This window comes from Sceloporus occidentalis, unplaced genomic scaffold, assembly GCF_023333645.1.
Source record: "Sceloporus occidentalis isolate IW3139 unplaced genomic scaffold, rSceOcc1.0.p SCAF_4, whole genome shotgun sequence".
Taxonomy (NCBI): Eukaryota; Metazoa; Chordata; class Lepidosauria; order Squamata; family Phrynosomatidae; genus Sceloporus; species Sceloporus occidentalis.
The window spans coordinates 156,956,444-156,983,537 of NW_028316984.1; the positions used below are offsets into that span (position 1 = coordinate 156,956,444).

The 27,094-nt window shown below is 41.3% G+C and overlaps 2 protein-coding genes across 4 annotated transcripts in view; one reads left to right on the forward strand and one right to left on the reverse strand.

Moving 5' to 3' along the window:
* Positions 1 to 921: 921 nt before the first annotated feature.
* On the reverse strand, positions 922 to 6,554 carry DTD2 (D-aminoacyl-tRNA deacylase 2). The gene is made up of 3 exons (XM_089523550.1): positions 6,390 to 6,554; positions 4,801 to 4,870; positions 922 to 1,393 (listed from the first exon to the last, which is right to left on the reverse strand). Exons 1-3 carry the CDS (start codon positions 6,498 to 6,500, stop codon positions 1,068 to 1,070), a joined length of 507 nt encoding a protein of 168 aa, XP_089379676.1. The 5' UTR covers positions 6,501 to 6,554; the 3' UTR covers positions 922 to 1,067.
* Positions 6,555 to 11,908: 5,354 nt separating this feature from the next.
* NUBPL (NUBP iron-sulfur cluster assembly factor, mitochondrial) overlaps positions 11,909 to 27,094 on the forward strand; it is an 86,003-nt gene continuing 70,817 nt past the window's right edge. For 2 of the 3 annotated variants that reach the window (XM_089523547.1, XM_089523549.1), the window contains exons 1-3: positions 11,909 to 12,170; positions 12,941 to 13,088; positions 15,635 to 15,669. In XM_089523547.1, the coding sequence (XP_089379673.1) occupies positions 12,105 to 12,170; positions 12,941 to 13,088; positions 15,635 to 15,669 (249 nt within the window). In that variant the 5' untranslated portion in view covers positions 11,909 to 12,104. Of the gene's footprint in view, positions 12,171 to 12,441; positions 12,514 to 12,940; positions 13,089 to 15,634; positions 15,670 to 27,094 lie in introns of those variants that run through there. The other variant, XM_089523548.1, reaches the window with a different exon arrangement.

The window sequence follows — 27,094 nt, forward strand, 5'->3', positions numbered from 1 at the left end:
GGGCACGCGCTCTGGGGCCGCCGGCCTCTCAGGCCTCCAGAGGGCTGGGAAGTTGGCAGCCTCGCGCCAGCTTCTAAGGGGCCTTCGGAGGCCCGTCAGAAGCCGATATGCACACTCCAGGACCGCCGGCCTCTCCAGAGGCTTGGGAAGCTGGCGCGCGCGCTCCTGGGCCGCCGGCCTCTCAGGCCTCCAGAGGCCTGGGAAGCCGGCAGCCTCGCGCCGGCTTCTAAGGGGCCTTCGGAGGCCCTTCAGAAGCTGGCGCATGCGCTCCTGGGCCACTGGCCTCTCAGGCCTCTGGAGGCCTGGGAAGCCGGCAGCCTTGTGCCGGCTTCTAAGGGACCTTCGGAGGCCCCTTGAAGCCGGCGCGCGCGTGCATGGCCGGCTGCCGCGCTACTCAGGAGGAGGGTAGCCTTATATAGTGAATATGGGCTAAACTCTAGATTTTTATTGTAAAAGTTGGGGGTCGTCTTATACGCCCGGTCGTCTTATACACCGGAAAATACGGTAGTTAAGATGTAAAACACCCAATTGCTGGAAATGTTTCTGAATATTGCTTAACTTTGCATTTGTAACTTACTTCCATAACATCAGAAACATATTTCATAACATATCAGAACGAGTAATCACTAAAGTTATACATGTCAGTTCTGGATTTTCCACAGTTGTGTTATTTGACACTATTAGAAGGTTAATATTTGACATTTAAAGTGATTTTATGACAATATGGATACCAAGCAGAGATCATAATGACATGGAAGATTATGTAGTCATGATGGAAATTAGGGACTGACCAGGAAGGACAAAATGCTGAGGTTAGTAGTTTGGCAACAAAGATTAGCCATCTGCCAGTGGGTCTCCATTGATCATAGGCCAAGAACTATATGACTGACTACATAAATGAAAAAGACAATTTGAGAGTAGTTATCATGAAGTAGTTAAATTTATTTAGCTGGGCATTCATTTACTGAAGTCTTTTCATTGCTCTGAAACATTAGAATTAAATTAAGTATACTGCTACCTATCAGCACAATAGTGCAGTATTTGTCAGAATGTCCTTGGTAAAATTTTTAAAACTCAATCATATGAGTGAAAGGTCCATTTGTATCCACTTTCAACACTTGACGGTTTCCATATGTGCCATGTCTGAGAACAACACCAGCCTCAAAACATTTGGTATTTGCTGCTAGTTCTCTTTCACACTGAGCCACAAACTGGGTATAGAGATCCAGCCCAATGTCCTTTTCAATATTGGAATGATACTGCATGCTTCTTCCCTTTAGTTTGCCACCCAGTGTGGCCTGAGGTATTATTAATATGTCTCCTGGTAAATTCAAAATAGAAACATATTTGCCACCTTCAGTTTCACTTAACTTCACATTCAAGAGTGTATGGACTGCAAAAACAGAGGAAAAAAATGTAATTAGTAGGCTTTAACAGAGTTATGTACTGTATTAGCTAGGCAGCATCTTAAATCCATTTATTTATTTAAAAGATTTTTATCCTTCTACTTGGCCAGAAAGTCTCTAAGAGCAGCTTACAGTAGATGATGATGATAATAATGATGATAATAATAATAAGATGAGGAGGAGCCACCTTGAAAGGCATAAAGCCTAAAAAACACTCTACTGTGTAAATTTACAGCGCTTTATAAATAAAGGTTAATAATAATAATAATATACAAAAGAAAAATAGGCAATGAAGGAAAATAAAAATAGGAAAACTCGGACACCAATTGTTAATATTATAGGAATGTCTCACAGTACATACATTGTGACAGACAGATACAACCAGACAGAGAGAATATTTCAATTTCAATGACCAGTCCAGGTTCTTAGTTCAAAGGGGGGGGGGGGGGGGAATATACTGCACATTTATTTACCTGTACATCAGCTCCCTCTACTGGCTACCTGAGACACTTATTTTTCTAAAACATCAAAATTCAGCAGATGTTACAACAAATTATTGTGCTAATACTAAGACTACCAGTGGATTCTAGTCCGTTAAAACTCATTTTTGGACTTGAAGGCACTGCAAGATTTTTTGCTGGTTTTTACTGTTTTCTAAATAGATACACAAACTGTTAACTTCATTACGTGCTATAGTCACTTCAAAGAAGTAACTTAAATACACCAAGCAGTGGTGAGAAAGTGTTTTCATTCACTTAAATAACTTTCTTAAATAAGTATTTTGCAGCTGACTGACTGTGAAAGTCTTATGCTAACATTCATTCATTTTTTTCTTAAGAATGCTTCTTATGTTATCGCTTTGACCTTAAAAGGAATCCACTGTGTATGAAACCATCTTGTTAGAACATTAATTGTTGTTGTGTGCCTTCAAGTTGTTTCTGACTATTACGGGATTTTCTGGGGCTGAGAGGGTGTGAATTGCCCAAAGTCACCCAGTAGGCTTCCAGGGCCAATCGGAGAATCTACAATCTACAGAGTCCTAATCCTACATTCAAACCACTATGCTGGCTCTCTAGAACATTAATATTCTATTCAGAAATAGATGAATGAATTCCAAGGTCCAGCAAGAGGTTGTACAATTTGCCTATCTATTTCAAAGCATTTTCAATAATATTTCAGAAGCAACGTCTAGACAACAAGCAGAGTATACACAACTGCCAAACTGAGGACACTTTGTATGAGACATTTATTTACACTAGACCTTGAGAAAGTTACTCTTTTGAACTATAACTCTCAGAATCTCCTAAACAGTAATGGCCAGTGACCATGGGAACTGTAATCCAATAATTTTTTTTTTATTTATACATAGAGAATTTTATCTGTCTGAAGCTACCCTTGCTATTATTTTTGTCAAAAGTGTAATGGCTGGCCATGATAGAAGTTACCATCTGTATAATTTAGAGGCCTATTTGAGATCCAAAAGAAGCCTTTTTTAAAAAAAATTATATTTATTTATTTAGCGCATTTAAACCCTTCCCTTGAGCCAAAAAGGCACCCAGAGCAGCTTACAAATTGTTAATATGACAATTCCCTGCCCTTACAATCTAAAAAAACAGGACACTCAAGGAAAAGTGGAAGTGTATTACGTCCAACAAATGCTGGCTGCTGCTCTCTACTTCGGGGGCCAGAGCAATATAGAGAAGGACCATTTATCAATTGCTAGAATCAAGGTGTAATGGTGCAGAAGTCACTCCTGTTTACTTCCTGTTTCAAAAAATCCTTCTCTTTGCTAAATCGGCTCAGGGTGGGTCCAAAACATAGTGGAAATGCCCCCCTGTGCCCACTAGAGGGTTTGGGGGGCAAAAAACATTTTTGAAAATTTTTGCACATTATTTTAGGGGGGCTTCAAATGTGGTGGAAATGTCCTCTTCATAATCTAGAAGTGTTTTGGAGCAATGTTTTGAAGATGATGATGATACTCCTGTGTTAATCTGCAGTAATAAAACAGGGAGGACTTTCACTCTTTCACCCTCCTAGCGGAGCCAACTCATTAAGTAAAGTGAGGCTGCTGCCTCAGGCAGTAGATGCCAGGCGATGGAAAAACATTTTCAGGAAAGAGTTGTGGGTGGCACAGTCAGTCATTTAAACTGAATGTGATATTATGTGATGGAAGATGTCATCCTATTGCCTATGCTGGAGAAAAAACAGATGCCTGGGAAAAACAGTTGGTTCCTGTACATGAAATGGTAGGGTTGCCACCTTGTTTTTTGCATTGGGCAGAAAGATAACTTGGGCCATCCTCGTTTCATAGGTTTTTATACACACACACACACACACATACACACACACACACACACTTCACTTCAGCCAAAATACAAGTGGGTAAGACATTTTTAAAACAATAAAACTTGAACCAGCCCTTTCCTATTAAAATAACAACTTTATTAACTGGCAACAAGGGGTACGTTTTACAAAAGATCTTATAACACAGATATCTATCACTACTGGCCAAGGTGGCAGAGGCTAATGGGAACTAGAATCCAACAATATTTGAAAAGTCTATTTTCCCCACCCTGCTTGAGAAGTCCCTTCTGTGCACGACGCAGTGCTTGCTACAATCTGGTTTCTTCTGTCACTGTGGTCCAAAAACACACTGCAGAAATAACCCAGTTTGAGACTGTTTTAACTGCCTTGGCTTACTGGTAGTGAATCCTGGGAATTGCAGTTTATTGTGGTCCCAGAGCTCTCTGATAGAAAAGGCTGTCTCACAAAACTACAGTTTCCAGAATTCCCTAGCCTTGAGCCAGCGGTTTCAAACTGGATTATTTCTGCTGTGAGTTTTGGGGAAATCAGATGCGGTTCCCTATACCAGTGTTGCTTGTTTTTGAGAGGAACAAAACTGGCCAGAAATATACGGAGGGGAGGGCCTGATACCAAATATATGTCACAGAACAATTTAATTTTTTAAAAAATCCATAAATGCATCGAAGTTTTAAAAAAGAGCAAAAACTAAGAACAACAAAAACCAACCCTATCAATACAGTTACTATATCAATAGAGCCCTAGTTATAAAGCTAAATATGGTAGTATATTAATAACCCACTGTGCCTCAGCAAACTAATTAACTGCTGCCTCAGTAAGAGCCAGTTAATTAAAAAACGCACATTGGACTTTTATACAGCACAATTCAGAATGAAATAGTTGCTCAGACTAGCCTCCCCCAGAGAGCTGATTTCATTATTTAAATGCAAAAACTCATTACATGACTTCTTCTTATATGTTAGGTTCAGTAATGACATTACAGTTGCTTTCATATTTTTAGTGCTGTTCGTTTCATTGCTGTTTTAGTGCTACCTGCTTTGGAATATTATATCTTTGGGAGGGGAAAACCTACCCATTTTAGGAATAATTTCTTCAGTGGCCCCTTTGAAGAAACATACATAGATGATAAGTCCTCGCTGGATCTGTATAAAACAACAAGGATATATTTATGCATCCATACACTTGCGCAGAGTATTTTGCTGTAATTAAATAGATTCCTTAATTCTGTATATGAAATTGTAAGAGCACAATTCCATAGATATCTCCTTAGAATTAGGAGTTTATCTCACGAGGTTTTCCTGTGTAGAAACGGGATTTAAAACAGGGAAATCCCACAAAAGCGGGATCGTTTTAACACAACGTCGTTTATTAACGCATACACAAAGTGAAAGTGGGATCGTTTTCACATGATGTCGTGGGCATTGAGTATTAACATGAAAATAAACTGCACAAGAAAGTGGACAAAAAGTACTTTTTACTTTTGGGATTCTCCGAAAGTAAAAAAATGGCAGATTTTGTCCACTTTCTGTGCGGTTTATTTTTGCATCAATGCTCAGTGCCCCTCGTGTGTGAAAATGATCCTGCTTTTGGGATTTAGGCACTTAGCCTTATGTGTGATAAACTCCTTAGCTGAAAACCCCAGTGAGTTCAATGAGACTTGTTCCCAGATAAATAGGCAAAAGACTGAAGCATTAATGGTCAAAACGGTAAAGCATTACATTAACTAAATTAATTAACTCTAAATCAAATCCAGTCCAATCAATTAATTTTTTTACATTTAGATTTTGGGAAGCCAGACTGCAATGGATAGGTTTGTATGATAAAAAGCAATTTATTTCCAGCATCTGGCATGCTGAAGCCAAATGTCATCTTAAAAGGCCATGAGATTTCTTTAATCGGATGAGGAATCTCTTGAAGAGCTCTTTGGGATAAAGAGAAAGATAGCAATACTCAGGTGACATATTTCACTGGGATGCAAATACCATGCGCATAAAAAACAACTTTTTCAGTCATAAAGAACTGAGTATTTATATAGCTGACATTTTTTGAACAAATAAATTCAAAGGTCTAAAAGGCATTAGATTCTGTTGACTTTCTCTCAAATGATACTATATCTGTAAAGTGAATCAGTATGCTGTCTTTATATTCTTGCCATGCAATACTATACATGTATGCTCTGAAGTAAACACCATTGTGTTCAATGGGATTTACTCCTAGGTAGGACTAACAGCCCTCATCTTTCACCTTTGGCTATGATGATGGTGATTAGCTACAATGGCAGAGCCATAACATCTGGGAAGCCATAAAGTCCCTCTCCTGATCCAAGCCATCTTGGGCATGACTAAGAAGCAGGGATGGATATCTACATGAGTGTTTTGAGATTTTATTTTCTAATGTCCAACATTTTTATTGGATCTCCTACATTTCGCAGTGCCTTGTCCTTCTTTGCAGGACACAGCCTGCCAGGAAACCTCTCTGCAGGTAGGAAGGGATCTAAAAGAGAGGTTCCCAAGGATATTTCTCCTAGGCTGCATCCAACAAACTCCAACTCCCAGAATTCCATAGCCTTGAGCCAGGGCAGCTAAAGCGGTACCAAACCGGGTTCTTTCTCCAGTGTAGATGCATCCCCCCCCCAAAAAAAAAGAACAAAGTACACGTTACCTCCACCCATTGGGCTTGGGAGCCCTGGTCGGGAGGTTTCACTTGCAGCCTTGCTTGCAGACACTGCTGCAGAACAGTCCGGGCTCCGGGGGCCCCGGTCAACTCAGCCATGCCCAGCCAAAGGGAAGCCTGCTTTCAGCCAGCCCTGTGGCCTCTAAGCCTGGAAGAAGGAGGGCAGCACTGCCTGCTTCTTCCCCCTAATGGCCAGAGACAGAAAAGCATCGCACACAGACAATTTCACCTATAGGAGAAGGAACTTCCTGGTTCCTATAGACCCACCCACACAGCCCATTGCTGGGAGGAGCTTCCTGGTGTGTATGTATGTAGATGTATATATATGCATGTATGCATATATACACACACACAGCATTTGGAGAAGGAGTCTCCCCTATAATTTCATCCTGCCAGGTGACCTCAGTCAAATCAAATGCTCTTGGTCTCAGGAGAAGGCAATGGCAAACTTTCTCTGAACAAATCTTGCCAAGAAAAATATGAAATAAATAAATATATACCAAATAACACACACACACAATTCAGATAAGAAGTTTCCTGGTTCATATATATATGTATATATATATATATATATATATATATGAGATGAAAACCAAGCAATAGCTAATGTGGCCAAGAAATATGGAAAGCCCTTAGATAGTTTTTTCTAGTTGTGCTTTTGCTGTGATTTATATATATATATATATAACACCAAAGCATGGGTTATCAACACGCTTTGATAGAATTCCAGTTCATTTTTGCTGGCATTGTTAAGCTGGTGATATTGCTGCACTGCCCGCCCTGAGCCCTTTCTGTTGGGAGAATTGGGGGGAGGGATTTTTGCAGAAAATCACCTGCCACAGCCAGTGCACATGTGCAGCAATGTTGTGTATGTGGGGGGAAACACCACTTTAGGCTTGGGAGAAGTGGGGTATAAGCTGCAACCTTATACCCACATAGCTGGGAGTATGTGCCATTGAACTCCATGGGACTTAGCGGGCTGGATAAAGGATTAACATGGTTAGAATAAGGAAGGATAAAATGAGAGTAAATTACATAAAAGGCATGATGCCATACTTTCTTAAGAATAAATATACTTTATAAATTTTTATATAACAACAAAGCTAAAACAAGTAACTGGGTATGCTGGCTAGGACTGCTGAAGGTTGCATCCAACAACATCTGGAGGGCCATACGATTCCCACTCAGTATCTACAGGGCAATGGTTCTCACCTTTGGTCCTCTAGAGGTTTTATGGTAGCCTCAGCCATTATCGCCAATGCTCAGGGACTCTGGGAATTGATGTGCAAAGACTCTGGAGGCCCAGAGGCTGAGAACTAACACTATGGAGCAGACAGTTATGCAAAATAAAATATCCATAAATATGCTCATCATGCAGATTCTGTGCCTTTTGATATAAAGTTTTAAGCACCATGGTCAGACAGTAGCCGAAGCTGGCATTTCCCCAAATCACAACTGTTTTCTTCTTGCAATTTTAAGAATTAGGGTACATTGTTAAACAGCTATTCCTACTGTGTGGGAGCAGTGCCAGCAAGCGAAAGGCTAATTTTATGCATCTCTGGAGCACACAGAGAAAAATACATTACAATATTAAAAATAGATTACCGTTGTTATTTCAGACCATTATGGAACAGATAAAGGCACATGTTAAATTGGGGTAATCAAAACTTAATTACATTTCGGAATAACATATCAGGCGTGATGTCTCTGTCATTTACAAACCTAAAAGGCAAACATCTTGACTCAGAATAGTTCAGCTATTTTTCTTGCATAAAGATACAGGTACTGTCATATTTTTCTCTGCTAGCAATAAAACACCCATTTAATCATACTGTTCCTCTTCTGCAGGGGGCTAGGATGTTTATTAAGATCAGCTGCAAACCTACTGTGATATTTACTTCAAGAGTCATTTCAGTGGCTTTTAGTGGTAAGTTTTACAGGTTCTGTATGCTAGGCTACTGGTATTAGAGCTTTCATGCTGTGTGCCAAGGTACTGATATTATGGATAATGTGACCTACTAGGCTGAGAAGCTATCTTTGCCATGGAATGGAAACTTTTCACATTATGCAATTATAACAGTACGATTCCAATTTAATTACTGTAGCTGCACTCTGTGGAATCCCAGGGTTTGTAATCTAATGAAACACTAGAATGGAAAATTCTGAATACTCCTTCTTGACGTGTCGATCACAAGATTCCATAGAAGGCAGTGATAGCACTTAATTTGGAATCTGTGCCAGCCTTGACAGACCGGCCATAAAGGTTGCCATCGGGTGGAGCACGACGCACACCCTTACTCTGCCCCCATGCTGGTATGATACTGTGCACTCCACCACATGGCAGGCAGTGTCACAGTGTTACTTTGGTGTTATGTCAGTCGCTTTTTGCGGCTCCTTTTTATGCCACTTAAAGGGCAGAACAGGGCTGTGGCATGTAGTTGCCGTGGCCCTGATTCAGCGCTGAAAGGGGCAGTCTGTTTAGCCCCAAAGTGCTATAATAGTGTGAAAGGACTCCTGGACTACTACACAAGAATATATATACACACAGAGAGAGAGAGAGCTGCAGCTTTTCTGATGGGTTGCCACCCTGATCTCATTGCTTTGCCTTGTATCTTTTAGAAGAAGCAGAACTCTCAGCCTCGCCTCCTAACAGGAGGGTGGGTATTGCTGATGGGACATTTGTGGAAAAATGGCCTGGAAGCAGAGGATATTGGAAGTGTGAAAGAAAGCAAAGGGCCGGGGTTTGCTAGATCTTGTCTGCAAATCCTGGATGGACTGAAAATATGTGGTTGGTTGGTTTTAGTAACTAACCAAGAAGCTACAGTATGGTTACCTAGTGAAATAGGCAGGATGCCAGATCTCCCCCATTTCTCAATAGAAAACTGAAGGTTCTTGTCATGAACTTGCTTGCTTGTATCTTCTCAGAGATTCTTTTTGATTTACCTGTGTAGTCACCTAAGATTTCATGACTGCAGAACACAGCTCAGCTCATAGGCAACTCAGCAAATGAGCTTCCACCTACGTTAAATGTTGTAAATTTCAGGTATTTGTATTTATTGTATTGAAGATCCAAATTTGGGATTTATTCCTTAAGATTAGATTGTTAATACTCAAGGAAACTTTAACTGAGACCAGAAGATTCTCTTTGTCTAACAAAGAGGTATCAAGTGTTAGATACAGAATATTCCATTCTATGTCTGTGAGAGACAGCTGGTTGAGATATTTCTGTCTATGTATGAGGTATTGCTTTCTGCCTTTTGGCCATACCTTATTTGGTATTATAGATAAAATGTATGTTGGACTCTAAATATAGGAATGAAATACAGTGGTTCTGCCCATAGATATAAAAGACGTTGGGAGGCCGTCGCTTCTTTGCTGGGCTAATTTGAGTGACACATGCTCTAGCCTAGGCCCTTATCACATGGGGGGCTGTGCAGCTCAGTACCTACGCGATTGCGCATCCAAAAATTCAAATTCACGTTAAAACGCAATGTTTTATCCTACTCGGTTGCCTTTTCGAATCGAGGGGGAAGTGGAGTGAGTGCAAATTGTATTACCACACCAGTGCGGATTCAACTATTCGAATCAGCACACTTGTGCATGCTCAGTGGGGGTCTGAGCAGGCAGGGGATTATGACATAGATGGCAGGGTGAAGGAGGGGAGCAGATCGGGGTGCAGGAGCAGTCAGGAGATGATGGGGCAGGTTGCAGGGGGTCACTGGGGCCAGGATCAAGGTGAAGGAGCAAGGTGGCAGAGTGAAGGAAGGGAGCAAATCGGGGTGCAGGAGCAGGATGATGGGATAGGTGGCAGGGTGAAGGAGTGGGCAGATCGGGGTGTGGGAACAGGCAGGGGGTGATGGGGCAGGTCTCAGGGGGTCACTGGGACCAGGATCGGGGTGAATTTGACCCTTGCTTATCTTGGCTGCTAATATGTAGAAGTGGACTGATACAGTGGGTCCAGGGGGTGGTCAATGCCCCACTGTGTCAGGAGAGTTGCCTGATACCTTGAAGGAGGGTGTATTGTGCCCTGTCCTGAAAATGACCTCCATGGACCCAGAGCTATGCAATAATATTAAGCTATTATGTCATCTGTAAGGTGTTTGAGTGGGTAACGTGATGTCTTCTCATGATATGGACAAAGCATGACAATTTCAGTTTACAAAGCGATTTTTATAGTACCTTTGAGACTAACCGTACTTAAGAAATTGTAGCATAACCTTTCATAGACTTGGACTACATCTTCAGATGCAGTTACGAAAGCATGTGCTATAACCTTTTGTACAGTATGGTCCAAAACACACTGCAGAAATAATCCCGTTTGAGAACACTTTAACTGCCCTGGCTCAATGCTAGGGAATTCTGGGAGATGTAGTTTGTTATGGCCCCAGAGTTCTCTGAACAAAGAAGGCTAAATGCCTCACAAAACTACAGTTTCCCGGATTCCCTAGCACTGAGCCGAAGCAGTTAATGCTGTCTCAGACAGGATTATTTCTGCAGTGTGTTTTGAACATATGTTTCTGTGGATGCATCACAGTGGTCCCCAAACTGTGTTTTTTAAGGGATTTTGGACCTCAGCTCCCAGAATCCCAGACTATTTGCCAACATGGCTGAGGCTTCTGGGAGCCAAAGTCCAAATAACCTCTCTTAAAAGGTACAGTTTGGGGACCACTGAATTCTACACTGTAGAAAAGTTGCATTGTGGCACCACTTTCAGTGCTGCAGCTCCATCTATATATCTCCATCTTTATAGCACCTTTGAGACCAACTGTACTTAAGTTGTTGTAGCATAAGCTTTCATAGATTTATATACATGTTTATGTATATTTATGAAACATATCCCATGGAATCCTGGGATTTGTAGCTTTACAAGGTCTCTGCCAAAGATTGCTGGTGGTGCCTCACAAAACAATAAATCCCAGTATTCTGTAGAGTTGAGCCACTGCAGTTAAAGTGGTAGCGAACTGCATTATTTCCACAGTGCAGATGCACCTGAGGGCTCACTCACTCCTTTTGTGAGAACACCTCTGCCTCTTTATCAACTACTGTATAAACTGTTTCAGGCGAGGGTCTGCGCTGCTGCCAAAGGAGAACCCTCACAAGGGCACTACCTTCCTCCCAAATATCTTGTGTGTGTGTGTGTGTGTGTGTATATATATATATATATATATATATATTATATATATGTAATAATTTTATATAATATATATATATATAAAATCACACATATATTTTACCATAAATAAATAATAATTCATATTTATTTATATATGTATATAATAGTGTGTGTATATATATATATATAAAAATTATCTATAATATATATATACATATATGATTTTTATATATACACACACACATATATATATATAATATTAGACACACACGGAACCGGAACCTCTACACTGCCACCCTCCGCCCCGGAAGTCATTTATGAACTCTCGGGCCCTGCGTGACGTCACTGGCTGACTCCCTAGCGTCAACAGAGGCGTACTTCCGGCTTGTTTCCATCCGGTTTGTTTGTGGCTTCAACGAGCGCCGCTGCCGCTCTATCCGCTTTGGGATTCTATGGTTTTAACTCTTAGCAGCCGGACTCTTTTTGCGATGTGAAAGGTGGTCCTTCTCCTTCAAGGCTTGTTGCCTCATTCGCTGCAAGAGACGCTGCAAGCAACAGTAATACACACACACACACACACACACACATACATGGCTGGCAAGCTCTTCCCTTTAAGGCTGCTAAATTATTCTAAGGCGCCAAACTTGAAAAAAATGGTAAGCTTTGTGTTGTTGTTGTTTTGTTGTTGCACCTTTGTTTATCAGTGTTGTCATGGCTTTTAATATGGATGCACGCAAAGGCAGTGTTTGTATGTGAAAGGTTTGAGACTGCTTTAACTGCCCTGCCTCAATGCTATCAGGGAATCCTGGGAAATGTAGTTTTTTCATAGTAAACTACAGTTCCCAGGATTCCCTGATAATACCACTGAACCAGGGCAGATAAAGTGGTCCCAAACCGGATTGTTTCTGCGGTGTGTTTTGGACCTCTTCCCCCCTTAAGACAAAACTTGTCCTTTGCCTTAAAAAAGAAAGGGAAATAGATATGTTTTAAACTTGAAATGTAAGGAAAATTGAAATAAGCATTGCATAAATAGCATGGTTTGAGGAAGGATGAAGTAGCAGCTGTGTTTAAAGAAGCAGCACTGAATAAGCAAAGAAACACTTCCTGAGATGACAATACTCTGCAAGTTTCCTTTAAGTGAATCAGTGATAAAGAAATAACTAATTAAAATTAATTAGGCCTGAACTCGCAGTGCAGGAATAATCCCTTTTGACACCACTTTAGTCTCCATGGCACCATGCTGTGGAAATCTGGGAGCTGTAGTTTTGTGAGACATTTAGCCTCCTCTGGTGCCACAGCAAACTACAAATCCCAGGATTCCACAGCATTGAGCCATGGCGGTTAAAGTGGCGTTAAGTGGGATTATTTCAGCAATGCGGATGCAACCCAAGTAACATCTTAAATTTCTTTTGTGTGTCTTTCACAGTCATCGGATGCAAAGGACGCTGTCCTCAAAGACAAGCGGAGCAAAATCATGGCGAGAGGACTTCCAAAGCATACGCCAATTGAAGGAGTTAAGCAGGTACTGGTTGTGGCCTCTGGGAAAGGCGGCGTGGGGAAATCCACCACTGCCGGTAAGTGTCGAAATTGCTTTAACCCATCGTTTTAATTTTCCCGTATGTTTTTATATAGTATACATACCACAGAGCCAGCGTGGCGTAGTGGTTTGAGCACCGGACTATGGCTCTGGAGACTAGAGTTTGAGTCCTAGCTTAGCCATGGACACCCTTTGGGTGACTTTGGGGATGTCACACACACTCAGCCATAGGGTTTACTATGAGTAACTGTGGGGCGAAACAGACCGCCCTTTTGTGCCGCCATCCAGGCATGGCTCTGTCTCTGAATACCAGAAAAAAAGTATTCATGTTCTGTGTATTTATCTCATAAATGCAGGTTTAGTTCCACAGGTTTCTTGCATGTCCAGAAAAGTATTTTCATATGTACAAAGCAACCCAGTTGGAATTGGACAATTTTCTGACATGGAAGTAACAGGTTCCCTCGGTCCCCATGTATCGTTTTTCAGAGGGCAGAGTTTCTGCATTGGGAAGTAAGGGACAAAAAAGTGCTGTTGCTAGAGTACTTCTTGGGATCACACCCGAGTTTTAACTATGGCCCAAAACACACTGCAGAAATAATATAGTTCCTGGAACCGAACTCTAGCAGATACTAAAGGGCCACTTTAATCTGTGGTCTCTGCATTTGTGGTAAAATGTGGGTAGTCTCTTCATTTCTTGGGGTAATAAAATTGGTTCTGACAGGCCAATGTGGTGGAGGCTTTTTCCTCCCTTTTAGCAGCTCTCTTTCCACTGTCTCCTTTCCAGAGCATGGCAAACTAACTGTTTTGTGTCTTCAAGACATTTCTCACAGGGCCCTAAGGCAAACTTATGATGGGGTTTTCTTGGCAGAATTTGTTCAGAGGGGATTTGCCCTTGCCTTCCTCTGAGACTGAGGCCTGTTACAGACGGGCCTAAAAGTGCGTGCTAGGGTTAGAAAGGAGGGTCCTTTCCGGACGCTCCCAACCCTAGCACGCGCGGAGCGCGCACAAAATGGCAGCGGCCGTTCCACACAGCTGCCGCCATTATGACGTCACGACCGCACTGCCTCCAAACGAGGCGGTGCAGACGTGACGTCCTTGCGCCGCGCGAGGGCGCTTAGAGCGCCCTTTACGCGGCGTAAGAAAGAGCTCTGAAACAGAGCTCCTTTTGGAGTTTGCGTCGCTGGTGTAGCCTTCAGACGGCTGTGCCAGCGGCGCAGACAAGAAAGGGGCCAAGCATCCCCTTTCTCCTCCTCCCCGCTGCTGCAGGGTGTCCTTGGGGTTTGAAGCTCCAAGGACACCCCTTTCCAGGCTGCGGGGAAGCAGCCTTTTGCTGCTTCCCTGCGACCTGGAAAGCGGCGGATCAGGGCCTCGGAGGCTGCCGTTCTGTAACCCGCCTATGATTGTGTGCCTTAACCAAGGTCACCCAATGGGTTTCCATGAATGAGTGGGGCTTTGACCTTGGTCTCCCAAGCTCGTAGTCCGACACCCAAATGACCACACCATGCTGTATTATGTGGCACTGTTGGACTGGATGGCCCTTTGGACTGGATGGCTCTTCAACTTTATAATTGTATCTTTCCAAATCTAGCCCAGCATAGCCAAAATCATACTGGCTGGGACTTTCCTGACAGTTGTTTTGCAAGCTTTGCCATCTCCTCCATTCTCTCTCTAATACTCTCTGTTTGGCTCAGGCCTGGATCTGGGGGAGATTACTCACCAAATGATCTATTGAACTGGCTTCTCTTTCATCATGTCTTCCATTTCAGCTTCTTTCTCTGGCTTCCTTTTCTCTTTCTGGGCTTTCCTCACCTGCATGAAATGAAGATGAGTTGACCATCCTACCCCCAAGCCACAGATTGCTCCACCCTGGGTGTAGTCTTTTAAAGACATCTAACTGGCAACAGCCAGAAAAGGGAATTTTTCTGTAATGGCATCTGCTTTTTGAAATATTCTGCTTTCCCAACCAAATTTATTCTCCTAGTTACTGATCTTTGTGATGCTTATCATCTTAATATTAAGCTTACAGCTACTTTTTAGTTAAGTTATTTATATTGTGTAGTTGCATATTTTCTCATGGTGTAATCATAATAGTGTATTGGGATATACTGTGCATCTATACAGAAAAGTTTAAAATACAGTGGTGCCTCGGGTTACGAAATTAATTCGTTCCGCGGCGCCGTTCGTAACCCGATACATTTCGCAACCCGAAAAGGCTTTCCATTAGCGCTGGAAGCCTATAGCATTTGAATTTCGCGCCGAAATTAATTTCGTAACCCGAAAAATATTTCGTAACCCGGAACAGTTTTTTCCAATCCAACTTTTTCGTATCCCGGAAATTTCGTAACGCGGTCATTTCGTATCCCGAGGCACCACTGTAATATATTTTTAATGTATGTGTGGATTTCATATATTGTAAGAGGTTGGGGGAGATGACGTTTGGATTCCCTTCTCACTGATGATTCTGTGTTGCTGCTCAGCTGTTCCGAAAACTTTTTTTTTCTTGAAGTTGATTATACTTTTGAGATACTGACTATAGTGGCATTTTGCTTAATGTGGTTTCTCTCTTTGCTCTCTCTCTTTTAGTAAATATTGCCCTTGCGCTGGCAGCAAATGATTCGGTAAGTGACCCTGTAATTAATTGCTTCACTATTAATAGATATCTTGACAATTTGCTTTCAGGGACAAATTTAAAATGTTTGCTTATGTAGTTTTCAGTGAATTGTCTGGGCTATGTGGCCACGTTCTGGAAGAATTTATTCCTGATGCGTTGCCTGCAGCTGTGGCTGGAATCTTCAGAGGCTGGTGGCATGGAAGTGTGTAGGCAAAATAAGGAGGTCCAGACTCCCAGCTTCCCAGGAGCACCTAAAGATAATAGCAATAGCAAGTACATTTCTATACCACTTATCAGTGCACTTAAGCACTCTCTAAGTGGTTTACATTGTGTAAGCTAATTGCCCCCAATTTTAGTGACTTCGGATGGATGCCAGGCTGAGTTGACCCTGGAGCCTCTGGCTGGAATTGAACTCATAACCTTGTGGCTGTGAGTGAGTGGCTGCAGTACCAGCATTTAACCACTGTGTCACCGGACTACAGACTACCATCTGTGTCACGAGTAGAACAGTAAAGTTTAATTAGTTACATTAGCACTTACGTTTCTTTTTAGCCTTGTCTGAATAGGATTGGACACTGTTCTTGTAACTTATTCCTAAGTACCACCTAAAGGAAGGTACAAGAGAGCATTTTGCTATCTTGAGATAGTTGCACAGGGGGATGACCCACTGCATATTTTACAGGATTCTCATCTCATGGGAAGGGAAAGCAAAGACTCTGCAAAGTCAGGGGTGGAAAAGGGGCAAAGTAAACTCAGTATCTTCCCACTGAGGGACTCGGCAGACCGCCATTAAAGGTGGCGGTGGGCTCCCCCTGGAAGTGCTGGGTTGGGGACTCAGCTACTGCATTCCATGCTCCAACCCAGCAGGTCCGCAATGCAAAAAGAAACTGCAAAAGTGGCTTCTTTTTCCGCTATGGAAAGGGTGCCACAGGCGCTGCTGTTGTGGCTTTTCCATGGCTCTTTGGTGCAGCGTGTCTACATGCTGCTCCAAAGACGTGGCATGATGCCACCTGCCGTGCAGTTGGTTGGACGGCATGATGCTGGTATGACACCGGTATGGGGACAGGCAACATGTAGTCACCATGCCCATACTCTGCCTATTTTGCCAGTCTGTTGAGGGCCTGAGTTACTGAATTCCCAGAAGTAACTAGTGGATGGTGGCAAATGACAGAATTTGGGGGTCCCACTCTCCTACTCAAGAACATAACTGCAATGCAGACACTTCCAAGTGCATGGACCCGTGAACATGCATAGATACCAAGACAAGAGCCAACTGCAATTACTCTTGTCTGACTGCCCTTTCATTTGACTGTATATGAAAGAGGCTACAGATTTGAAGTTTGAACTTGGAGTTCTTTGTTTATGGCTCTGTCTCTAAACCACTACAGTATGCTGGCTAGGTGTGTGTGATGCGTGCCCTCAAGTCATTTCTGACTTATGGCAACCCTAAGGTGAAGCTGTCCTGGGGTTTTATTGGCAAGATTTGTTCAGAGGAGGTCTGCCATTGTGCCTTCCCCTGAGGCTGAGAGAATGTGACTTGCCCAATAGGTTTCATGGATGAGCTGAGAACTGAACCTTGGTCTTCAGAGTTGTAGCCAGCACTCAAACCACTATGTCACGCTAGCTCTCTTATGACAGAGCAGTAATCCAGTGTAATAAGTAATCCAGTGTAATAATGACCACATTATCTATTGGTGGCATATAAGAAAACAACACAAAACTCCATGTGATGCAACCAATTTTATTTGGAATATGCTGATAATTACACCAAATAAGAATAAAATTGAGAAGCAAATAGAGCAAGATTAAAATGTGTAGCATTGATTTGTTAGGTTGAATACTACAGTGAAAAGTTCAAGTTTGTTGATAATCCATCAGGTTTTTGCAGAGAGTGAGTGTGAAAGGGGAGAGAAACACGTCTTGAGAGTAACAGATGTGGCATTAATGTTTGATACAGACATAAAAATTTAAAATCACTGCACTAGAATTAATTGCCTGATTGACACTAATGGGAGTCACCTGGCAAGCTCTCAAATGCTATGTAGAAAATGTTCCATAATTAATGCTTGATATTGCAAACAGTTAGGTTCATTGTGGAGACATAATAGAACACAAAAGATGGAATGCAAACAATGAATAATAATAATAATAATAATAATAATAATAATATTTATTTATATCCCGCCTCTTCCATTTGGGGATCAAGGTGGGTAACAACAGAGTTTATGATACACAATATGAAAACAATAAAACCCACAAAACCCTGACCTAAGCCTCCCTCCCAAACTATAAAATTAACATAAAACATGATTAAAATATATAACAATACAATACAGCATTACCAGATTATTTTACAATCCGCGAATGACAAGGAGATATAGTAGGAAGGATGGATAGAATTGGTTCTGGGTGGTTATCATTCAGGAAAGGCCTGCCGAAACCATCTTGGTTATCAGTATTTGTATGTAGTAGTTCTTCCATTTATGTGTTCCTCAAAATAAAAAAAACTGTACTCATTCTTTTCACATTATTTTTACCTTCACAAAACAGTGTTTCTGAGAACATGTGGTCATGCTAGGCTTCCCAAATACCCAGTGGTGGCATTATGTTTGCATGATAAGTAAGGTATGTGGAATGGCTAGGAGTATGGAGAGCCAGTATGGTGTAGTGGTTTGAGCACTGGAGCAAGACTCTGGAGACAGGGTTTGAGTCCCTGCTCAGCCATGGAAACCCACTAGGTGTCCTTGGGTGAGTCACACACACTCAGCCTCAGAAAACCTCATGATAGGGCTGCATTAAGGTCACCATAAGTCAGAAACAACTTGAAGGCACACAACATGGAAAATTACTTGGGAAAATTTCACTTTAAAGTTTGTTTTCTGCCAGGACCAACCCTGCTTTTAGACAGAATAGGATGACATTCTTAAGCAATAGCTGATGGAAGTGAGGACAGACAGGGGTGCTAGGGTGTTTGAGAAAATAGCTTAGTGTGTCTCAGGGCCAACTGTGTGCCACAGGGTCTACCTGCCATTGTTGGGTGCAATGGAAGATCCATCCCTGCGGCAAATGCTGATACAACATTTAGCTGCTGATCCAACTAGTTTCATATGGTACTTAGTATTGATAGGGGGAGCTATTTGTTGTTCCCTTAGGTAGCAAAATGTCTTGGACAACATTCCTGCCTGACATCTGATCTCACTAAGTGGACCTAGGCAAGTCACTGTTCTGAGTTTCTGTCCCATGTCATATGGGCTTTGCAGGGCTTTTGCTCAGAATTCCTGAGATTGTGTATATGAAATATTCTGAAAGTATACCGTTTTTAGAAGCTTGGAGCCTAGTTTTTATGCACGTGCACACATCTTTTCATTAATATAAGTTTCTTCTATTAATGGAAGGAAATGAGAGGATGGCAAGCCATTACTATGGCGGGTTATAGACCGCCGCTTTGAGGTGGTCTGCCGCCGCCGCCGTTTGCTCCGTAAGGGAGCCGTCGCAGCCACACCGCGCGGCTCCCTTACGGAGCAAAAAAGAAGCTCCAAAATGGAGCTTCTTTCTGCGGCGCCCTAATGATGTCGCGAGGCGCCGCTGGCGCACTCGCGACATCGTTAGCGCCGCGACACGTTTGGACGCACAGCGTCCGATACATAAAGATGGCGCCGGCCGTGTGGAACGGCCGGCGCCATATTGTACGGACAGAGTCCGTATTAGACCCAGGGGCGTCTAGAAGAGACGCCCCTTTTTTAAAATGGCGGTCTATAACCCGCCTATGTCAATTTCTTTAAAATTAGAACATCTTGGTGACATAATAAAGTCAAGACACTGAAAGGCAAAAATATATTTCGACTCCACATTGCAAAAATATATTGTTTTTTGCAATATGATGTTGCCTTATGAAATAGGAATATTATATTTGTTGTAAGCTATTAATGGATCTTCTGTGTAAGATTGGGGACAAATATTAAAAAGGACTTGGAAAAGGAGTGTGGCTGAAGCTTCCTATGAATCTGAGACAAAACCCAGGACATGGCAGCTCTGATGGGGGCCAAGGGCCACTGCTTTGGTGTGAAAGAACTACAGTTTGGGGTGTGTGGATTTTTGGGAATTGTAGTTGGCAAAGCTGTGGTACTCTGACCAACTGCAATTTCCAGAATTCCATAACACAGAGCTTTGACAGTTGAAGTGGTGCCATTAGTACTGCAGTGTAGCTGCAGCGTTAATGATCTTCACTTGTTTTATAGATGTTTGGCCCAATGGTTTTGTAAGTCATGTCTAGACAATGTTTTCTTTTATTCTTGGGTAGATATCTGTGTATTCAACCAGAAATGCAAGGAGCTTGCAAAAATAGTACACTGGTGAGTTTTCCTTCTCTCCCACCCCTCCCCATGGTGGTGCAGTAACCATGTGAATATGTAATTTATCTGTGCACTGAAGGTTGCTATTTAGATCTGCCCCAGAGCCTCAAAACAGTCACTAAGAAGGCCCTCTCCTATTTGGTGAGCACATGTGAGAGAAGCAAGTCCAAGGTTATGGAATTCCCTTCCATAGAGAAGCCAGGGTTGCACTCTCTCTGCTTTTCTTTTGCTGGAAGGTAAAGACCTTTTTATTTAAACAGGTGTTTGATGGTGAATTGGTTGCTGAAAGGTCTTTTTAATGAGGTGTATGTGTGCTATATTTTTTTATCTTTATTGGTATTTAAAACTTTTAAAATTAATAGTATTTGAATATGATAGAGCTTACTTAAATGTATTTTAACTTTTTTATCATCAGGAATGTAGGTCTGTCTTGTTTTAAACTTGTTTTGAGCTACCTTGGCTCCCATTTTGGGAGAAAGATGGGATATAAATAAATAATACTTCATTGCGCTTGTATCCAGTTTTATTTGATGGTGGCTTTCTTTAGTCTACACAGACCTATTTGCTGTAGTTTGAGTCCTCAGATTCAAAAGCTGTTCCGAGTAAGATGGTGTATAAAATAATAGATGCAATAATTATACTTGATAGAAAATTCTGATTCTGTAACCAATGTAAATGTCAGGGCCTGTCAAGTCTGGCTTTAAGTAAATGGAGCCCATGGATGAGTCCTGGGTCACTAGATCTGTAAGAACCTTTGATTTACCAAGTTGTTCTAGCTAGCTTAGTTAATTAGCAACAAGAATGTGCAATCTTTTAAGGCTGTAGTGAGATCTTTACATCTTTCCTGCTTTTTTCCCTGAAGGCAATATGCTCTACCCTACTATCTTCTTTGTTAATTGCCAGTCTTAGTTTTGACAGGACTGTCTTTTTAATCCTTTTGAAATGGCAAGAGCTGGTTCTCCCCCCCCAGAACAGGAGCCCTTTATTTTTTTCCAGGCTGACTTGCATTTGTACCAAGGCAACTGCTTGGTTTCAGATGTTTTGGTGAACACTGTCTCACTGTAGAAAATGTATTGTAGCAGAAGCCATTCAGATTAACAGAAGCCAGCCATAATACAGCAAGATTGCTTGTTTCTGAACAGGGTATTTTAGTGAGAAAACACCAGCTGTGTGTGACTAAAGATGGCACAAATCCAGTTGGGAAACTGCTTTTGCTATCACTGTGCGGGGAAAATCTTTAGTCAACCCTGCTTTATTTATTAAAATATTTAATTAATATTTAATGACCCAGGAGAACATTGATGCTGCCCCCTATTTCATCACTCTTTCTTAACTGTGCTAGTAGAAGCATTCTGGGCCTACTTAAAGCTTCTATAAAATGGGTAGCCCATAACATAGGGTTTGGAATGCATTTATGCAGCTTGTAAAGGTACTCAAGAAAGGGACGAAGAGTGTCCTTAATTATATTATTGTAGTGTCCTGCAGGAGACATAGTGTTTGCTGACTAGTGGAGTCATAGGTAACCAGAAGGGTTATAAGATACAAAAGTCTAATAAAGGTTCTGTAAGAACTTACTCTGTAAGGGAGCACATATAAAGCTGTAATGAACCAATTACAAAGATAAGCTAAAGAAACCATTGAACTGTGTAACTAATAAAGAATTTATACACCATATCCATTGTGAACACCATCCACTAAAAGAGAAACCGTTTTCAGCCTGATTTGCAAATAAATGTCTTACTTTGTTTCAACAAGCAGCTGTTTGAAGTGATTCCAGAAACACATCAAAAACGCTACCAACATTGAGAAAAGTCTTTTAGGTTTGGGACACATTAGATAGTGAATGAGCGGCTGTCAAAGAATAGTTGGTGCCAAGTGGTGGTGTTGGTGGGGAATTTGAGACCCAGAGTGTTGGCATCTAAAGAGAGTTATAGTGCAGGAGACCCAAGAGAGTCCCAGGTTTGAATCTCACAGTGAAGAATTGGTAGGATAATGCTCATCACCTTCACATAATTGGTGGCAGTGGTGGGATCAAAAAGACCCATTGTGCTGCCATTAGAGAAATGTAGTTGGGTGGGTGAATCTCACCTTCACATACCCTAACCCTTAGTTTTCTTGCTTTTTCTTTTCCCCTCCCCATCCTTTTTACATTTTGTGTTGTCGAAGATGTCCTTTCCTCTCCCCATCCTTTTTACATTTTGTGTTATTTCTAGATTTATCAACAATGTACTGGGAAGCAGAGAGGGCAGCAGGCTCAGAAAACACTAGGGAGTAAATTGGACACACATGGTAGTGGGTATTGAGCTGGATATCCAAAAGTCAAAGTGTAGACCTTCTACAGTTCCACACTCCTACTGTTATTTTTATTCATGCATTGAAACAAATATGAGTTTTCTTGTTTTCTCATGTTTGAAAGTAGTAACTCAGACTGTGTAAGTGGGATAGAGTAATTTATTTTATGGGTCTATAGCTATTGGATAGAGATCCAGCATGATGTAGTGGTTTGAGTGTTGTTCTGTGACTTTGAAGACCAGGATTTGAATCCCCACTCACCCAAGAAAACCCCCTGGGTGACCTTGGGCAAGTCACACTTTCTCAGCCTCAGAGGAAGACTAACTCACCCTGAACAAACCTTACTAAGAAATCCCTGTGATAAGTTCATCTTAGGGCTCTCCCACTGGCAGAATAGCACAGGCTGTGATTCACATCCGCTCCGTGTTTGTAACCTATTTCCAAAGATCCCTCGCTTTCACTATAAAAGGGATCTTTTTTTGCCACTTGAATTGGTTTTCTTTTTCTTTTTTGTCCCCATTTGCGCTGCTTCAAGCTGGGGATAGGGGAAGCTGGTGATGGAGCACAAGCTGGTGGGGGAAGAGAGCCAAGGCTGGGGACAGCAGGCAGGCACTGGGGAAGCCAAGCGGGGAAGGAAGGAAGGCACCAGGAGGACGGAGGATGAAGGGGAAGACAATATTTTTTAATATATATATATATATATATATATATATATATATATATATATATATAATTTTTGATGGATTGATTTTGCAACTACTTGTCTTGCAAGTAATTACAAAATGAAACAATTGCATATTCTATCAATCACATATTCTATCAATTTAATTTTTTTAAAAAAACAAGTACACAGGGAACGCTGCAAGGGGGGGGGAAGGTGGATCTGTCAAAACATCACCCCTCTGCCATTTGTCCCTCCCTTCAGAAAGAATCAATTCTGATCTGGTGTTCCCACTGTTAGGAATCGTGTCAGAACCGATTCTTCTCAAAAGAACCTCAAAATAACTGCTACCAAAAAAAGCCCGGGCTTTTTGCGTTTGCTCCGCTTTATTTCCACTGGAATTGATCAAATGAAGATCAGGATCAATTTCCAGTGGGAACTAGGGGCATATAGCTCGAATCAGGATTCGGAGCTTTTCATAGTGGGAAAAGCTTAGTTGCCATAAGTTGGAAACAGTGAAAGCACACAGCAACAACTACTGTAGGATGAGCTAGCATGTTTTTATGAGGTTTACTTTTAATTTAATTTTTTTGAGTTGAGAGAAATATGATATTTTGATATATTTCTAAGAAATCTGATTCAAAATATTAAATACTTGATTTATATTACAAAATCCTGAGAATTGTTGCCCTTAGGGTTGCCATAAGTCACAAATGACATGAAGACATTGGAAAAGATGTCTTTTAACTACAGTGGATCCTTCGGATATGCAAGGATTTGGTTCTGGGAACCTGAGCGCATACAAAGAATGTGGATGATCATGCCCCATATTATTAAATGGCAACAATATGCACACATGCTTCAGTGTGTCTGCATTCACCAGGTTTTTTTTAAATTAAAGCCTTTGGCCCTAACATATTTTATCCAGGCTCCACATGTTTTATGATTATATTATCTGAATTGTTCTAACATGGTGTAGATTGTCTGTTTTTATTGTAATATTTTCTTAATCTTTTTAAACTATTGTAATTATTTACAAAGGACTATCTAATCCAAACACAACCCACTATACATAGCTAAAATACTCATGAGAGATGTCCATCCAACCTCTGTTTAAAAACCTCCACCGATGGAGAATCCTCCAAGGGACCCCATTCCACTGTTGAGCAGCATTTACTGTTAGGAATTTAGTAATATTTAGGTTGGATTTCTTTTCTTGTAATTTGAATTTCTTGGTTTGTGTCCCTCACCCTGGATAAGCAGAAAACAAGATTGCTTCATCTTCTTAATGACATCCCCTCAGATATTTAAAGATGGCTGTAATGTCAGTTGTGTAACACATCTGGAAGGCACCATCAGAGTGGGAAAGGTTGCAGTAGTGTGTGCATTTACTCTGTAATAGACTGTAATATATTGGCCTTTGAAGTAAGGAGTGTTACTAAAATTTCCCCAGTTCAGAGATTTAAGATATGGTAGCCTTCTCCAATCTAGTGCCCTCCAGATGCATTCATTGAGCTGGTAGGGGAGACTGGATTTGTAGTTCAACGCATCTGGAAGGCACCATACTGGGGAAGAATGATCCATGGCGCCTAGAGAGAGGGCAGCTAAGCAGTGACTAATCTTTTGCACATGTTCATACTGATAAACAGCCAATAGATGGAATCTTAAAAAAATCACAGAAAGTCAGTAATATTTCTGTAGAGTTCTTTTTCAGTAAAAGACTCCGTTATAATAGAGAGGCAGCCAGCAGAGGGAGCTCAATGAACCAAATTCTGTACTATTTTTTCTCAAGCTATGTCATAGTGGTCATGACTTAATGAAATGGTTTTCTGTAATACCCCCACCAGAATCCATTTAAAGAGCAAGAAATGGAAAAGCAGAGCAAAAGAATGGTAAATTATTCCCTGCCTGTTAATAATTATGCTTGGATATAGACTAACAAAATGGATACAAAAAACATAAAGCATTTCAACATGCATTGGTTAGGCTGTTGTTTCCTCCAGTAATTTCCAACTTATGGTGAACTTATCACAGGGTTTAATTGGCAAGACTTGTTTGGAAGGTGGTTGCCTGTCCTCTGAGGATGAGAAAGTGTAACTTGCACAAGGTCACCCAAAAGGCTGAGAGAAAATTCAAACCCTGATCTTTAGGGTCATAGTCCAGCACTCAAATCATTACACAGTGCTTCAAAGAGCAGAAAGTTGCATTTTTTGTCATTTTTCCTGAATTGGTGGAGGCCACATATGGCCCAGGAACACTTTCCCTACTCCTGTGTTAGAGTCTAGTGGATCATCTAATGAAGTCTCACTTCACTAAAAACTTTAATTAAAATTGTTAAGTCTGACATCTAGTACTTGTGGATAAAATCATCAAGACTTTGCTTGGCAACCCAGGAATGAATCATAGTTTAAACGAGCCAGTGGTTGCAAAATAAATTATGGATTCAGACTGTGGTTTGTGGTGGGTGAAAAAACACACACATCTTGTTAGCAGAGGTGGGTTTGAACAAGATAGCATGCCAGATATCAACCGACTGATTCGTCATGTGTAAACATGATGAAACAGATGCTTATTCCTATACCCATTTGTTTTATTTGAGGGATTTATGGATTCATTGGTGCTTGTCAGTTAGTCCCTGAATTCTTAAACAGTGGAGTGTGCCTCTCTGGGAGTGGGGACATGACAGTATCTCAACAGGGTCTGACCTCAAGCACTGATTAGCTGACTCTCCAGAGAGGGGAGGTACTTGGAATGCTTTTTCAGCATCCCCTTCAGCTTTAGATGGTGTGGCAGGGAGTGAGGGAGGAAGAGAAGAAAGTGAACATCAGGTTGGAGTGGGGTGGGAAGGCTGGGGCTTGTGTATGTGTAGTGTCAGTATGGGAGGGCATTGGGTCAAAGTTTACTGCTCCTCTGTCCTTCCCCTTTGTTCTTTCCAAAGGTGAAATCCATCAGCTGGTGGGATTTCTGGTTTTGGAAGGAGCAAACTCTTTTTGTTTCCTTTGCTTTTTCCAAAGGCAAAAGGGTGAGTGAGGATTTGAACCTTGCTCTTCAAAGTCATAGTCCAACACTCAGACCACTACATCATGCTGGATCTCTATTCTATAGCTACAGCTGGTTGGGTTTCTATCTTTGGAAGGAGCAAAATTAACCCTTTCCTTTCCTTTTGCTCTTTCCAAAATCACAATTCACATCAAGTATAAACATTGTGTTGGGGTGGATATTGAATTTATTGAAATAAAATGTTCTAATTTGAACAATGTTATTTCCTTATCAAATGTTAAAATATTAGTGTACATAAATGTGTGATTGAAAATATGCACACTAAAAAACAAAATATTTGTATTCATATACTATATTGAGTGGGAAGGCCCCTGACATGTTCATTTAGATGTAAAGGGGGATCCAGGGGGAAAATGTTTGAGAACCACTTAGTTTGTATCAGTTAGGAGTTGCCTAACATTTACTGGCTTGGTCAACTGAACTTCTAAATTCATGGACAACAGTACCATATTATCTAGGCAGGCAGGCATATCATCCACATTCCTCTTAAGTAATTTTAAGCATTGAAATTTCAGGCATTTGGAAATAAACATGAAGTTTTGTAATTATAGGTTATATTATGAAATCAGTAACACACACACACACACACACACACACACACACACTCCCCTTGGGAGTAAACTTCTCATTGTCTAGGTACATAGAAAATATTATGTATTGACACTTCATAATCTAGGCTTACATCTTGTATAGACTTTATATTGATAAGGAATTTGACACCTTATGACACACTCTAACATAATAATCTGCTGAGGAATTCTATACATCTCAAATGGACATCCATTTTCACAAGCATCTCAAAGCAGAAGCATCTGTTATATCTTTATAACAAGCATTGCTCTACAACATTGCTGTACAGTAAAGTATCTAATAGCCTAATTATACAGTATTATCAGCCTTGGTACTTATGTTAGGAAAAGCCATAGTAGGCTGATAGAAACAGCTGTAGATACAGTGGTAGATGTGGCCAAGAGACCACCTACCCCTATCTAGTCTACCATCAGCTTATACAGTAGCTTAAGCACCTCTTTACCTACATATCTGCATATTAGGAGTGACCGTTAACT